The sequence below is a fragment of the Crocodylus siamensis genome, chromosome 13 (genome assembly GCF_052110815.1).
Source record: "Crocodylus siamensis isolate JL-2025a chromosome 13, ASM5211081v1, whole genome shotgun sequence".
NCBI lineage: Eukaryota > Metazoa > Chordata > Crocodylia > Crocodylidae > Crocodylus > Crocodylus siamensis.
In genome coordinates this window covers 21,486,977-21,501,324 of record NC_143407.1, presented here as the reverse complement: position 1 = coordinate 21,501,324, position 14,348 = coordinate 21,486,977, and the positions used below count along the sequence as shown (strand labels likewise).

Genomic DNA, 14,348 nt, shown 5'->3' with positions numbered 1-14,348 from the left:
CTTCCGGAAGTCCAGAAAGACTACATCCACAGCAACCCCTGCGTCTAATGATTTGGTGACCTGATCGTAAAAGGCCACCAGGTTGGTCTGACAAGACCTGCCACTGATGAACCCATGTTGGTTGCCCCTGAGCATGCATTCCCCCGCAAGGCCCTCCTGGATATGTGCCAGGATAATTTTTTCAAAGAGCTTACCCGGGATTGAGGTAAGACTAACTGGCCTGTAATTTCCCAGGTCCTCTTTTTTTCCCTTTTTGAAGATAGGGACCACATTGGCCCTCTTCCAGTCCTCCGGCACCTCACCAGAGCACCACGAGTGCTCATAGAGCCGCGCCAGGGGTCCCGCAATGACCTCGGCCAGTTCCTGTAGAACCCTAGGGTGAAGATCGTCCGGACCAGTGGACTTGAACACGTCCAGCCTCTCCAGAAGTACCCTAACTAACTCCTCACTAACCCCTGGCCTCAGTTTTTTCCAGCTATCTACTGACAAAGAACACTGAGACGATAAATTAGTGGACAAAATGTGTCTTCTCCTGTTATGCCTGGGAGGTTTTGGATGGGGGGAAAAATACATGTGGTAACACTGAGAAAGATTTCAGCACCATATGCATCAGTAAAGTGCATCCTGCAGCACATCAGGGCACTAGATGGAGTGAAGGGCATAGTCAGAAGAGCAGTGGGGTCCTGGTCTCATGCTAGGTGGGGATCCAGCAATTGCTCTGCTGCTGCTTCATGACCTGATGGGAGAATTTCTTTCTCTGTGTGGAAATCCGCTCACGTTCTGGTTAGCTGGGGTCTGGATAGGCCTTTTATTCCTTTTTAAAGTGCTTTGAGGACCCACCATGGCCCAGAAGTGCCAAGGCTGATTGTTATCCTGGCAGTTTATTCAGACTGGCCTGATCATCTTGGAATTGATTAGATAGAAAGAAGGATGGCCCCCTTCCCGGTTCAGCAATTCCCACTGATTCCCAGATGTGGCCCAGGGGTGACCATCTTCCTGTGATGTGTTTTCTCAGTGCTGAGCATAGTGGGGTCCAGGACTGTGATTGCAGGTACTGCTGCCACACCACTGCTTTAACAATAAACATCACCATAAATTAGGACAAGGACTATCCTTTTGCTTGGTATCTCTACAGCAGCAGCGCAATGGGAACCTGGTCCTGCACCAGGTTTCCCAGGTACTACATGAATGTAGTTAATAACCGGAAACAGATAATTAGCCAGTATATCAATGTGGAAGGGGCAGGGATGACTACCTCTCCATCTCCTTATTGTAGCCAGAAAGGGAACACACCAGAAAGAGAATACACCTTTTAACCCTTGCTTTTGTATGTGACACTCAGTTTCAAGACACCTGGTAACTCAATGGTAGCTGATGCATGATGCATTAGACTGCTGTTTTATGACTTAAACACTAACCTGTGCTTGCCACCGATTCCGCTGCCTGGCATTTCCCAAGAAAATTGGCCTAAATTAAGATCCATTGTTCAAGTGAACTTACAGAAAGAAGCACAACAACTGGAAAAAATTATAGGACCCTGAATGGCTGCCAGACAGCTCCATTGCCTAGAAAATGCACCGTATAAATCTCCCAGCGCTTGTAACTCATGGTAATGTCTCCAGGTCTGGAATTAGCTCTTCTGCTCTCAAAGGGAGGCCCTTCAACCCATCTAATATACATGCTGGAGCTAGGTTATGATTAGGAGCCCAGGAGTGATGCCAGTCTATAGCAGCTGAGACTCTGTCCCCTCCCCACCCTCAACCTCACTCCTTAAACCTGAATTCTGCAAACTTCCAGTTGCATCTGCCAAACATGCATGTTATCAAGCCGCTGGTGAACAAGGGGTTAATTTTAGCTTGGTTTCCTCCCTTCCTCTTGCTCAGGTGTTCAGGAACAGGGAATACTGGATGCTTGGGGGTAGAGAAGGAAGGTTGGGATCAGTCACCTGGGATTTAGGACTCTGATGATCTCCAAGCAAGCCGATATCTTGCTATTCACTTTCTACATCTGGTGCAATATTCCACTGTTTACTGGTTCTTGAGATCAAGACCCCACTGACTATGCCTGTAGCTTGCCACTAAATCCTTCCACTATAATTCTCTTGGCCATGAAATAGCCCTCAGAGAGGGTGAATGTTCAGTGTATTCTGGAACAATCTTAAACTACAGGATGTTTGGGCAGACTCAACCATGGGATCACTCCAAGCTGTGCCTGTTGCTGCTTTCTGGTTGTGATGCTGGACCCTGCAAGTGTCTGCAGGAAAGATGTTCTCAGTGCTGCAGTATTTTTCCCATTGTCCTGATTTCCTGACCTTAATGAAGCATTAATATTCAGTGAACCTACTGGATCTATTCCTGTCCCAAGTGACCTGGTTTCTAGGCTGATAGATTATATGTGCTTTGCTGACTATGCTCACTGTGCCATTAAGCATTTCACAGATAAATCATGATCAATCCAGGGCACAGCCAAGAGCTGACAGGTATATTCCTGGATCTGTGCATGGAACAGCAATGTCAGAAGCTAAGCAATCAGTGTATATGCTATGCCACTTGCCTGAAGGAACGAAGCACCTGCTCATAAGATGGGAATGGCGCTGGGAGAGATCTCGACCTTGGTTACATGGGGATCAATTGGAGGGTAAATGCTCCAGAGTATGCGCGTGCATGTCTCACTGCAGTCTCTCTGGATGTAAATCAACCTGGTGCAAAACCCGCTAGTGAGGTGATTCTAGACTGATATGGATGTGAATGAAGTTACATTGAATACCCAGCAGAACAGGGTGTACGTGGCTGCAGCTCTAAGCGCGTGCAGGATCTGACCCTAACTGTATAGGTGCCAGTGGGATTACTCCAGATTTGTGGCAGTGCCATGAAGATTAGAATCTGACCCACTAAACTGTGGTAGTGAAGGGCCTGGGTAAGGCTTTGCAAGGGCAGGGACAGCATTTGGATTAGTGTGTGGACTGGAGAGTGAAATCTAGGAGTTACACCAGCACTAGACTACAGTGTTATAGGGGAACTGGAGAGATCCCAATCCAGACCTGTCCTGAGAGGGGGGAATTCTGACATAGAGGATGGGCCAGAAAACCATGGGGTGTGCTGGGAATTCAGACTCCCCTCTCCTTCCCACCAAAGCCCCTTTGAGCCTCTCCATACTCACATCTGACGCCCATGCTGATCCTCCCTGGTGAGCACGCCCTCCTTCTCCATCAGCATCTGCCGGAAGGTTCCCACCTTCTGCCGGATCTCCTCTTCAGAGTACCTGGAGTGGAGCGAGAGGGAGAGTCAGGGGTGCCATCGCCTCACTGTGAGCTCATGCAAGGGAACACACTTCACCGCTGATGCCACCTCCATGCTGCCTCTGTGCCCTGCTCTCCCTGCCATGCTTCTTACAGTTCTTCACATCTAGGACTACCTCCCTGGGCTGAGGCCCTCACGGGCCCCTGGATGGGGGTCCCAGTACAGCAGTCAAGGGCAGATGTATTTCCTACAGGAAATGAATGTGAGGTTAAGTCACACAGACAGAACTGGGCACAAACTATGGATATACAGGGTGCCTGAATCTCCAAGTCTGGACATCCACTCTACACTTTCCTTGTATGGCAGCACCCAACTCAGGCTGAGTAGTGAGGACAGCACACTACCCCTCAGTTGCATTCACTGGCCTTGTCTGTGCAGAGACCAGGCCTCAGAGGGCTCCCTGGCCTGCAGAAGGACACATAGTGCTACCCCTGTAGAGGACAGCACCACTCCACTGGCCTGCAGGTAGAGGGGAGAGCCACAGTATTAGCTTCTCCTACTCTGTACCTCACCACACCCTCTTTGGGGCACCATGGTCTGCAGCAGGGTGACTGAAGCACAGGGCTTATACTGTCATTGGTTCAGTGCCACCCAGCCCTGGCATGGACTCAGCAAAGTGAGCAGTCCCCTTTTCACCCTATACCCTGAGAAGGGTCAGATAAGACAAGCTTTGCTTCTTCTCTCCCTCCCTCCCAAAAGCTTCATTTCCTGAGACAGGGCATTCATGCTGTAGACCTGTGTTACTGGAAAAGGACTGAACCTTGGCATGCTCCAGGGGGCTGAGAGTTATCACAGGGTGCCTAAGAAGTGCATTCACGCTGGTGGCAGACAAGGTTCTTTGGGTGGGACAGTTTCTGGGGTCACTGTCCCTGGGAAAAATTAGAGCAGTCCCTGGGCTGGGCTGGGGCCTTGTTTGCTTGGGCCAGCTCTGGGATGGTCACAAAGCCACCTTTATCCCTGCTGTCCTCCTGAAGCTAGGCCCCAGGGTGAGAAAGTCAACTGTCAGTAGACCAAATTCTGGCTTCCCTACTCAGTTCAAACACCCACTGCAGCCTCTTGGAGTTTGCCCAAGCAAGAGCCACAGGGCCCAGATCATTAGCTTTGGAAGAGAAACATTCAGGCTAAAATTTCTCTGGCTGCCTTGGGCACCTGGTTTGCACCGTATTGGGTGTGGAGTTGTGACTCCAAACCCCACCATCACCTCAACTTCAGGGGACGACTCCCCTGCATGCTCAAGCCACTCCATCTTCTCTCCTGTCACAAGCCTCTCTTAATCGTCCCCATGTTGCATCTCCAACCCAGGCAGGCTCAAGCTTTGCATGGATGGCACATGCTGACTCAGGCTGCTGGAGGCTTATTGACAAGAGACACTAATCACTTGGTGCTAGTGTCTGAAAACTGCTGGAGTGTATTGCTGCAAACAACCACCCAGGGGACAGAGAGAAGCTGCCTAGCATGGACTGAGGACTCTTGAGATAAAAATCAGCCTGAATTTAGAATGGGATGGTGCCAAATCCAAGGCATACTTAAAAAGCAAAGCAACCCCAAGCTTGTTATGGGTCAGGCTCATAAAGGGACCAGAAAGCCGCATCATTATTAGAAGGAATTTGTTCTCTTGCCAACTGTTGGTCCATTTAATCAGCTGAGTCCATTTCCCTGCTTGATGTTTTGCCCCAGCTGGCCTATCCCGTTTGTTTATGGCCATTGCAGTGTTTTATACCACTCTCAGCATTGCCTCCTCTGCCCTCCCTAGCCACAGCACATATTAGTCTGTGCTCTGCAGGCAGTGGGAACCACACTGCTTGTGTATTTAACTTAAGGACAGAGCAGACTGACTCTTAAACAGGCCTTGGTTGCAAAGCACTTCACAATGCAGGAAAAGTGTCATTCTCCACAAGTTGTAGTCAGGAAGCAGAGGTATTTAGAGGAGAAAGAACTTGTTCAAGGTCCAGTGACCAAACAGAACAAGGGGTCTGCTGAACCCAGCAGCCTGCTCTATGTGCAACCATAACCAAATTGTCTCTCTGGGACTCCATTTTCTCTCCCATCCTTTGTTTTGTCCACTTATATTGCAAACTCATTGGGGCATGGACTGTGCCTTACCAACTGTTTGTGCAGCATCCAGCCCAATGGTGTGTAGGGTCTGTACAGGACACTGGTCTCCAATCCCCCAAGCCAGTGTCCTCCTGCTTGCTCAGGGGACTCTCTCAGGAGACCTGCTGCCTGTGTGGTGATCTCTTTCAGATGGAAGGTGAATGCAACCCCAACAGTGTTTGTAAGCACAGTTGAGGAGGGGATGGACAGGTTACCCAAAAGGGTTTCTCTTGCCCAGGGGGGAGTGGAGTGAGTGAGACAGGAATAGTGAACTCTATTCAGACACCTGCATGCTGCCTGTGAGGAAGCACCAACCCCCTAGCAAAGACATCAAAGGAGCAGGTTCCAGACCAGCGATAGGTGGGTAGAGAAATGGCCTGTTCCTGCCAAGAGGCTCCTGAAAATGAGGGAGAATCACCCCATAAATACCAAAGCCAGGACCACAGCATGACTCTTCATCAGTAGGGAAAAAAACAAGGCCTGGGTTGATAGCCAAGACAAAATGAAAGGGATAAACTGGCCAGATTGGACCCTCATTTCATTCAGCCTTCAATGCCTGAACCATTCCTGAAAGGCTGTAGTGTGATGATACTGTCTCCTCCTAATGCCAGCACCTCATACTGCTAGTGCAGCATCTAACGAGACCTCAGGCTGCCATGTAATGCCTCAGAGCTACCACCACCTTAGCTCCTGGAGGCAGGGGGCTGGCTCACTTTTTAGCTCCAGAGCAAAGGGCAGCAGGATATGGCACCATGGCCAAGACCCACTGAAGTCCATGACAGTGGGGACATTACTGCATTTTAACAACTAGAGAGAGTAAATTATCATGCTCATATTAAAATTGTGGAGCCAAGACTTGCCCAAGGTCACTGGTAAGGTAATTTCTGAGTCAACCCCTTGCTCATGAAGTTCATTCACCCTGGAGGCAGGGCCTGCTGAGTGGGGAGGTCTTCCTGGTTTGCTACCCGAGGAGATTTCACTCCTCTCAGGAGGTGCCAAGAGACCTTTCACCCCAGGCACAGGCTGAGGTGCTCCCAGTATAAAACCCCATCCTTGGGTTGGTTTAACCTTGAGGGAGAGGCAGGCAAGCCTACTGGAAAAGCGCCAGCTCCCTCTCCTCTCCTCACCCCTGCACCCCATTCCCCCTTCCTCTCTTCACTCCTTCTCCACAAAGTCAAGTCCCACATCTCCCATTGCTGCTGCCTCCAGGTACTGTCTGGTGCTGTCTCAATGAGGCAAGCAGCAATGCATAGGTAACCTTGCAGCAATCCTAGACACACTGTCCAGATTGTTTATTTTACATCCATCTCCTCAATTAGTCTCTGAGCAAGTGACAAATGGAAAAGCAATTTCCCACTCCCGCTATCCAAGCTGGGGACACCCAGGCTTTCTGCAGGGCAAGTTTAATGGGAGTGTGTGACTCAACTACAGTCCATCATCCCTGGAGTTGTCTGTTTTCAGCAGCACCTCAGGGACTGGAGGCAGAAATCATGAGCCATAGAGCTGGGTGGGAACTAGAATTTTTAGTTTGTGGGAAAATTAAATTTGTTTCCAATCAAAAACAAGGTATGCTTGAATTTTCCCACAGAATGAAATTCTAAGGTGGGAAAATCTTTTAGCTTTCACTGAAACCAGGAGGGTAGTAAAGACAGGAGGGTAGTAAAATACTGCAACAGGCTACCCAGAGAGGTTATGGAGTCTCCATCCTTGGAGGTTTTTAAGACTCCACTAGATGAACCTTGTCTGAAATGGTCTAGTTGGGGATGGCCCTGCTTGGAGCAGGGGGTTGGACTAGATGACTGCCTGAGGTCCCTTCAACTCTCGTTTTCTATTATTCTATAATTCTATGAAACATTTCATTTCTGTCATTGTAAAATGCCTCATTTTAATTTTGACATTTAATTTATTCATATTTTTTATAATATAAAATAGAAACAATTCTGAATGCTGTTTTACAACATAAAATCAAAACATCCATTCTGCAGGTAACCACATGGAATATTTTGACCATAGTGAAATGCATTCCTCATTTTTTCGCCCCCAAACAAGTTTCATTTGTGGTTTTTGTTGGGGCCTTGTCTCATCTTTTCTTTCTCTCCCTCTCTCTCTCTACTTATCTGCCTTTTGGCTTTGACACTGACACATTTCTCTTTTCATGAGCTCACTTTTTCTAGGCAAAAAAAAAATGGTGAGAAATTTTCAGATCTGCTCTAGTTAATGCTCTGCTTAATCTGGAAGAGGGAGCTTGTGCCCTCCACAAAGCAACACGAAGGTCACATAACACAAGGTTCTAGCTGCGAGATGTAGAATTCAAAGAGTCTATGACTGTACCAACACCTGGATTCAAAGGTTTTGAGAGTCACCATCTGCACCAGTTACATGCTTCATTCTGGTCTTCTCCCTTTCATAGCACATGCTGTATCTGCGGGGTCCAAAGGTACCAGCCTGGCAGCCCTGGAAGCTGGAATTCTTAGCATCCACAGACACAGTCAACAGCCATCCCTGCCAGGTCACAGGTATGAACTGAAGTAGCTGATTATGGAAGGCTGTTCCAACGCCCATTCAAGCCTTGTCCTCTCTGGTGGGGCTGCCAGAAGGGTTCAATCAGTGACAGCCAAGGGGACAGTTTCTGAAGTATGGACGTTGCTTGACTTTAACAGGGTAAAGAGATTTCAGAGTGATTGGCTCCTCCTTTTCAGGATGAATTTCATCTGTTGAAAAATGGATGATGCAAAGAAGGGCTATGAATCCAAACCAGCTTGTCACAGTCCTAAAACAAGAGGGCTGTAGGATGAACAAAGACCATCATAGAAAGCGAGCTGTGTCTGCAAGGCAGGTTAGTTGGTGACACACCTTCTCTGCTAATGCACTCATGCACTGGGAGAGGAGGCAGAAAACTCATTCAGCTCCTGCCTTCTGCTAACAATGAGCTTTTTGTCTTGCCAGCCTATAATGAAATTTCACCTGTAAATGCTAATTTTCCTGGGATTCATTCCTAAGGGCCAGGTGTTGAAGAGCGCAGTGACAGATGCTCCGCAACCTTCCAGGATTTGGCCCTAAGTGTAGAAGTTCTGGTAATTAGGAAATAAATAATTCTTATTCATCTCACTTCAAAAGCAACGCAGATGTAGAAAGCCGGGGCTCTGAACTTGGAAGGTAGTCGGCAGGGTTTTGAAGAGGAGGGCTGTAACTCACAGACATGAAGGGGGGTGGGAAGAGGGAAGTGACAGGGAGGTCTGAGTGCAGAGTAGACAAAAGAAGATTTCTATGTCGAGTGCTTGGAGCACAACCCTAGGAGAATGGAGTGCTAATCCAGAGGTCAGATTTCACATGTATAAATGGGCATTGGTTTAGCTGTGTGGCTGCTCCTACCTCAGCTTATGAGAAGCTTATTTCAGTTTAGTATTTTGGTTCCCAACTGGTTTAACCTAAACTGAAAAAGCTACTCAACGAGCATGTCTACATGAGCCATTAACGCACAACAATAAACTATGAAGCTTATTGCTCCCCAGTTTATTGCTTTTGGGAAGCTTCCGGGTGTGCAGTTTATACGTGCACTGGGGTCACAGCTCATTGAGCTGGGTCACGGCAGCCCCATGAGATGTGCCCAGTGTGAAGTAAGAGCATTTACAGAGTGGTTTGCTCCAGTTTGAACCTCCAGCATAAGTTAACTAAGAGTTAGGCAAGGTTCCTTGAATTCAAAGTTCACTGATTTAAGATAAATCAACATTAAACCAAAATAAAATGGCCTTTTGCAGCAGTTTAACCAACGGGTTTAAACTGGTATTATTAGTCACACTAATGCAGCTCTCAGTAGAAAGAAGGCCTGTGCTCTGGTGAGTCACTTAACCTGCTGGCCTCAGTTCTGCGAACTGAATGGATCCAACCATTCCTCTACTTCCTGGCACTCCACGGTGAATCAGTAGGTGTCTGTGAAATGTTTGAAGGTATCACATGCAATACAAGTGCAACAGACACCCATTCCTCAGCTAATGTCTCCCTGTAACTGATTTTGTAGGTACCAAAAATAGAGCTGAGAATCCCTAACCAATTCTTTGTGAGACAGATATATGCCTCCTTTTCGGCTCGTAGGGTATCTGTGAGGAGAGCAGGAATGCTTTTTTTTTTAAAATCTGGCTGGTCTGGCCAGTTGAGGAATGAATCTCTGATCACCACTACATGATCCTTCCCAGACCTCTACCCGGTCACAGTATGGCTGGTGTGAGAGTCTTTTCCTCTGCATCTCCTCCCATCAAAGACAGTCTCCCTGCCTCTCAGCAGCTTCTCATCAGGGTTTATCTCTCATCTGGAAACCCTCTCTTTACCTCTCTCCATGTCCTCTTTCTGCTTTTCCCTTATAACTATATTGTCCATTATTGTTTTATGATCTAAGATCCCAGTCCAGCAAAGGCTACTTGAGTTCTTGCCTAGCTCCACTGAAGTCACTGCTTCATGCCATGGAAGTCCATATGGGCATTCAAGTTAAGCACGTGCTCAGCTGGCTCAGGCCCCAATTCTGTAACTCCAGTGTACAATTCTGTAACTGTCCCCAATCCTGAAAAGCATCTCTGGAGTCTCTGTTGTTATTAGAGAGGCCACTGCAGGCCAGATGGTGCGAGGCACCCTGCAGTGGGGAGTGCTGTGGAGTCATGCCAGTGTCATGGAGTGGTCGTGGCAAGTTTTTGTCTGTGTTTATGTGGTCTGAACCTCAGAAACAGTAGACAAGAGCAGCAGAGCCAGAGTTGTCCCAGGAATGTGTGTGTGTGTGTGTGTGTGTGTGTGTGTGTGCGTGCATGTCCTGCTGTGGCATCAGCATGAATGGCTGGAATAGGCAGGGAGGGAGAGGTGGAGAAGAGAGGTGGAGAAAGGCAACCTACTCCATCTCCCAGTACCAACACGGTCTCCGCTTAGCAAAGAACGTCATGGGCTGAAGCATTCCACTTTGCACTAGGCAGGAGTTTGAATAGAGGCAGTGGGACTGCTTTTCCCTCAGCTTAGCCAGGCACTTGGGCCCTTGTGAATCTTTTATGGGGTCAGGCCGCATTGCTCTTCAATAATGGAGCAGCTCACTGGGCTCTGCGTCTCCCTCTGAAACCTCATTCTGCCTCTCATATGGGGCTCGTGGCAGGTGAGAGACAGATCTAAGGAAAGATGCAGACCTTAGTGCCCATGCAGTAAACCAGGCCCTGAGTGTTCCCTGCCATGGGGATTTTCAGAAGAGATAGGACTAAAAGAAATGTGGCCTTATGGCTGGGGTTCAATATCCATCTCTGCCACAGACACCCCAGGTAACCTCAGGCAAGTCAGGTATTTAAACCACAGCCCTAATACCAGGTATTTAAAGGTATCAAGATGTCTAACCGCATTAATTTCAGGGAGCTTTAGCTATCTGTGACTTGGCCACACTCTCTCTGCCCACCATTTCTCAGGCTTGTCTCCATGTTTATGTACAATGAAGCCCCGATCTCAATAGGGTGGGGTCTCCAGGCACTCTTGCAGTACAGGGCTGGAAGGGATGTCAGGAGGTCACCCAGAAACCACCTGAGAACCTAAGCAACCTCCTGAGTGACCTCCAATCCCCTCTTCAAGGCAGCATCATTCCTGTCTGCAGCACCCCCTTCTCCTCCCATCAGGCTAGAGTGGGATGAGGGAACCCCGTGCTCTCATGGCCTGTGCTAGCTGTGGGGCCAAAAAAGAGGAGCTGAGCCTGCAGGACCTTTTGGCAGCTCTAAGCCTCTTGGCTCTGCCCCTACTATGGGTTTACTGGTGGCCTTTCTCTGCACATCGAAGACTTTTGTGGTGCAGCCACCTCATCAGGATCTGAGGAGGCACTTCTGCCCCTACCTCTGCTGTGGAACTGCTTGTTGTGGCTCAGTGCCCAGCAGCATTATAGGACAGTGGGCAGGAACAGAGACGCCAGTGGCTGACTGCCTGGCGCAGACAGGTAACAGGATTCCTCCCTCTGGACCTTGTGGGTAGGCTCCCTGCTCCATGAGAAAGGGGGAGCTGGTGGCTGCAATCTTACAGTCTAGTGCATTTTCTAATCCAGAGAGACATTTAGGAAAGCCACGTGGGAGGGCTGAATGACAGCAATGGCTGTCCTTAGTTACAGGTGCTGAACACACAAGACCTGATCCTCAGCTGTGCAATGGCCTTGATTTCAGTGTTGCAGTAGCAGAGGGGTCTGACAAGCAGTTCTGGCCTGAAGAGCCCCCAGGAGCCCTTGGAGTTTGTGCAGAGCCCTGTCCCCCCACTGAGGGGGTGCAGCTCCATCTCTATATTGCTGGAAGGATAGGTCAGCATTATTCCACTCTCTTGTTTAATTTTGACTAAGTGTCCTGGCTTTCTTTGCTTTCCCTGAGGGTTCAGTTTCCTGGTGTAACCCTGTCAGTCTGTTCTTTCTGCATCTTGTTAGTCTATCTGCACACAGAACTAGGGATCTGCTACAGCTGCTGTCCCAGAGCCTTGGGTCTTGGTCTAGTCCATTAGAGAGGCAACACCAGCTTCACTGACCTCAGGAGGTGGGTTCTGTGTGACACCACACAGGGATCTGACACCAAAAACAGCTGAGACATTCAGTTCAAACTCTGGGCCTCCCCAGAGTTTGAAGATCTATGGATCCTGTTTTCAGACCATCTCTCCCCATCCGCCTCTTGCACCAGAAGGGAGACAGGGGGACTCCCAGTTAGCACCATCTCTCCACAAGGCCCTGTCTGGGCAGACAGCCAGTGTTGGGTGGGCATGAGGCTTATGCTGAAGCCTCTGTCCAGATGAATTTATCACCGGTCAGAACCCAAAGTACCCCAGAATTCCCCTTGCATCAGGCGCTCCCAGGTCCTGCCCAGCACTGCTGAGTGCAACTCGGCTCCCCAGTACAGCCCCACTCAGGCAGCCAGTGCTGCTCAGTAACCTGCTCTGTGGGTCGCAGGTACCGATCCAGGTTTGGAGCCTTCATCTTGGGTTTTTGTTGTTAGTTTAAAGCTTGTTGCTGGCAAAGCAGCTGTCTCCACACAGGCGCAGCCTGGTGTCTGCAGGCCAAGGCTCAGTAACAGTTTGTCTAATCAGCATGACAGGACGGGGAGAGGATGTTACTTAGTCATGGCATGGGCTTGAATAAATAAGGTGTGGAGCTCTGCTTGGCCTGCTCCCTCCCCAGCTCTCTGAAGTGCCGCAACTGGAGGAGAAGAGTAACATGAAAACGTTTCCCTGGCTGAGAGGCGTTCCATGGTGGCTGTCGGATAAAAGGGAGCCGGTGAGGGTAGGAGTCCGAACGCATGGAGGGGTGGCTGGGGGCCAGGTGGCATAGACAGGGACTCATCCAGCACTGAGGGCACCTTAAAATCTGCATCAAGATGAAAAGAGAGCTGGCTGCAAAGCTGGCAGCTGCCGAAAGGTAAGTGCCCACTCTGAAGAGAGGGCTTGCAGGACATGGGCATGACCCTGGCTTGAAGTGGCTCGTGCCACCTTGAAAAATCCTAGCCTGGGGACAGAGGTCCAAGGGAGTTTTGTTCATTCTTTTGAAATATAGTTTTTCTCCCCATTTTCAGAGACTCACAGGCATTGCATGTGGCCCAGGTATGATTACTTAGGCAGGATGACATTTAGGTGAAGAATAAGAATAGCCAGAAGAACAGTCATAAGTTTAACCAAGAGCCTTGGAAAGGACATAAAACATCTAACACTGGGGCCTAATCACTGTCTATCCATTGAGGATTAGGTAGGAGCTTCCCTGGAGCATATTACTCATAGTCATAACACTAGTCTCCCAGAAACTCCTAGTCCCAGCCACTGTTGGCACCAGATGGACCCACTGGCCATCCGGTGAGGCTGTTCTTGTGTTTCCAGTTCTCCTGAGGGGCAGATAAAGACTCCAATGAAAGCCATTTCCTCAGGCCCAGCAAAACACTGCCTCCAAGTGCAGGATATTGTGCTGGGCTTGAGCACTCCTGTTCTCAGACTTTGTTTACATGAGAAAACTTTACCAGTCACTTCCCAGCCAGAGCAAGGCCCTCATCAGCGCAGTGGTGGGAGTCCCAGAAAACTGTCAGCCTGCACCACATCAGTGAACCAGCCCTGACTATATCATCACCTCTCCGGGCCCAGTCTGGCAACCAGGCCTTTCCAGGATAACCCCCCATAACATACCAAAGCACTGTGGAGATTGACACCAGTTAACTGACCCTGTCTGTCTCCAGCAGACCTGTGCTGATTTATACCACATGGGAATCTGGCCCACAGCTTCAGGTGATGGGCACCCACCTGGGGTCAGGTTCACTGGCTCCAGTGGCACTCTGCAGCAGCTGGGGATTATATGGAGTCACTATAGGGGCACAGATCAGGGGAGCTGCACTATTTTATATCAGCTTCCAATCTGGCCCCAGGTATTTGGCAGGAGCAGGAGGCAGAGAAAGGCCAAAGGCACAGATAGGAACACTGGGACATGCTTGGTCCCACAGGTTCCCTGCTCTGGTTCACACTGTCCCCAGACACCCGGTCTAACTGAGCCACTCAAGCAGATGTAGATGGTGGTTCTAGTCACATCCAATCAGCTTCCCCTCTAATGAACAGCTGGTTTATGTCACCACCACACCAGCCATGGGAGATCCCCTGCAAACTCCCTCTGCTGGGAAACAAAAGCACCTTGCACAGCTGGCCTGCGGAGAGATCTGCCCCAGACAGCTGTAGCTGTGCGGCACTGTTGTCTAATGAACAGGCTGCTAGCCCCAGGGAACACCTGGCATCCCTTCCCAGTCCCACCACTTGCCTTCCAGGTGACATTGGGCAAGTTGTGTGTCCCCTCCCTGTGCCTCAGTTTTTCCTCTTTCCCCTCAATTAGCCTGTGCAGAGTGCCTCTCACTACATGTATGCTCAGCACCTGGCCTCCCTTGGGACTTGGCAGGTGTGCTCAGACAGATGGCTGCACAGCATTGGTAGAGAGGAAAGGGGTCGGGGGGA

At 49.4% G+C, this 14,348-nt stretch overlaps 1 protein-coding gene across 2 annotated transcripts in view; it reads right to left on the bottom strand.

Moving 5' to 3' along the window:
* SRRM3 (serine/arginine repetitive matrix 3) overlaps positions 1 to 14,348 on the bottom strand; it is a 171,097-nt gene that overhangs the window by 45,648 nt on the left and 111,101 nt on the right. For both annotated transcript variants that reach the window (XM_090025525.1, XM_090025526.1), the window contains exon 3: positions 3,160 to 3,261. In XM_090025525.1, the coding sequence (XP_089881651.1) occupies positions 3,160 to 3,261 (102 nt within the window). The remainder of the gene's footprint in view (positions 1 to 3,159; positions 3,262 to 14,348) is intronic.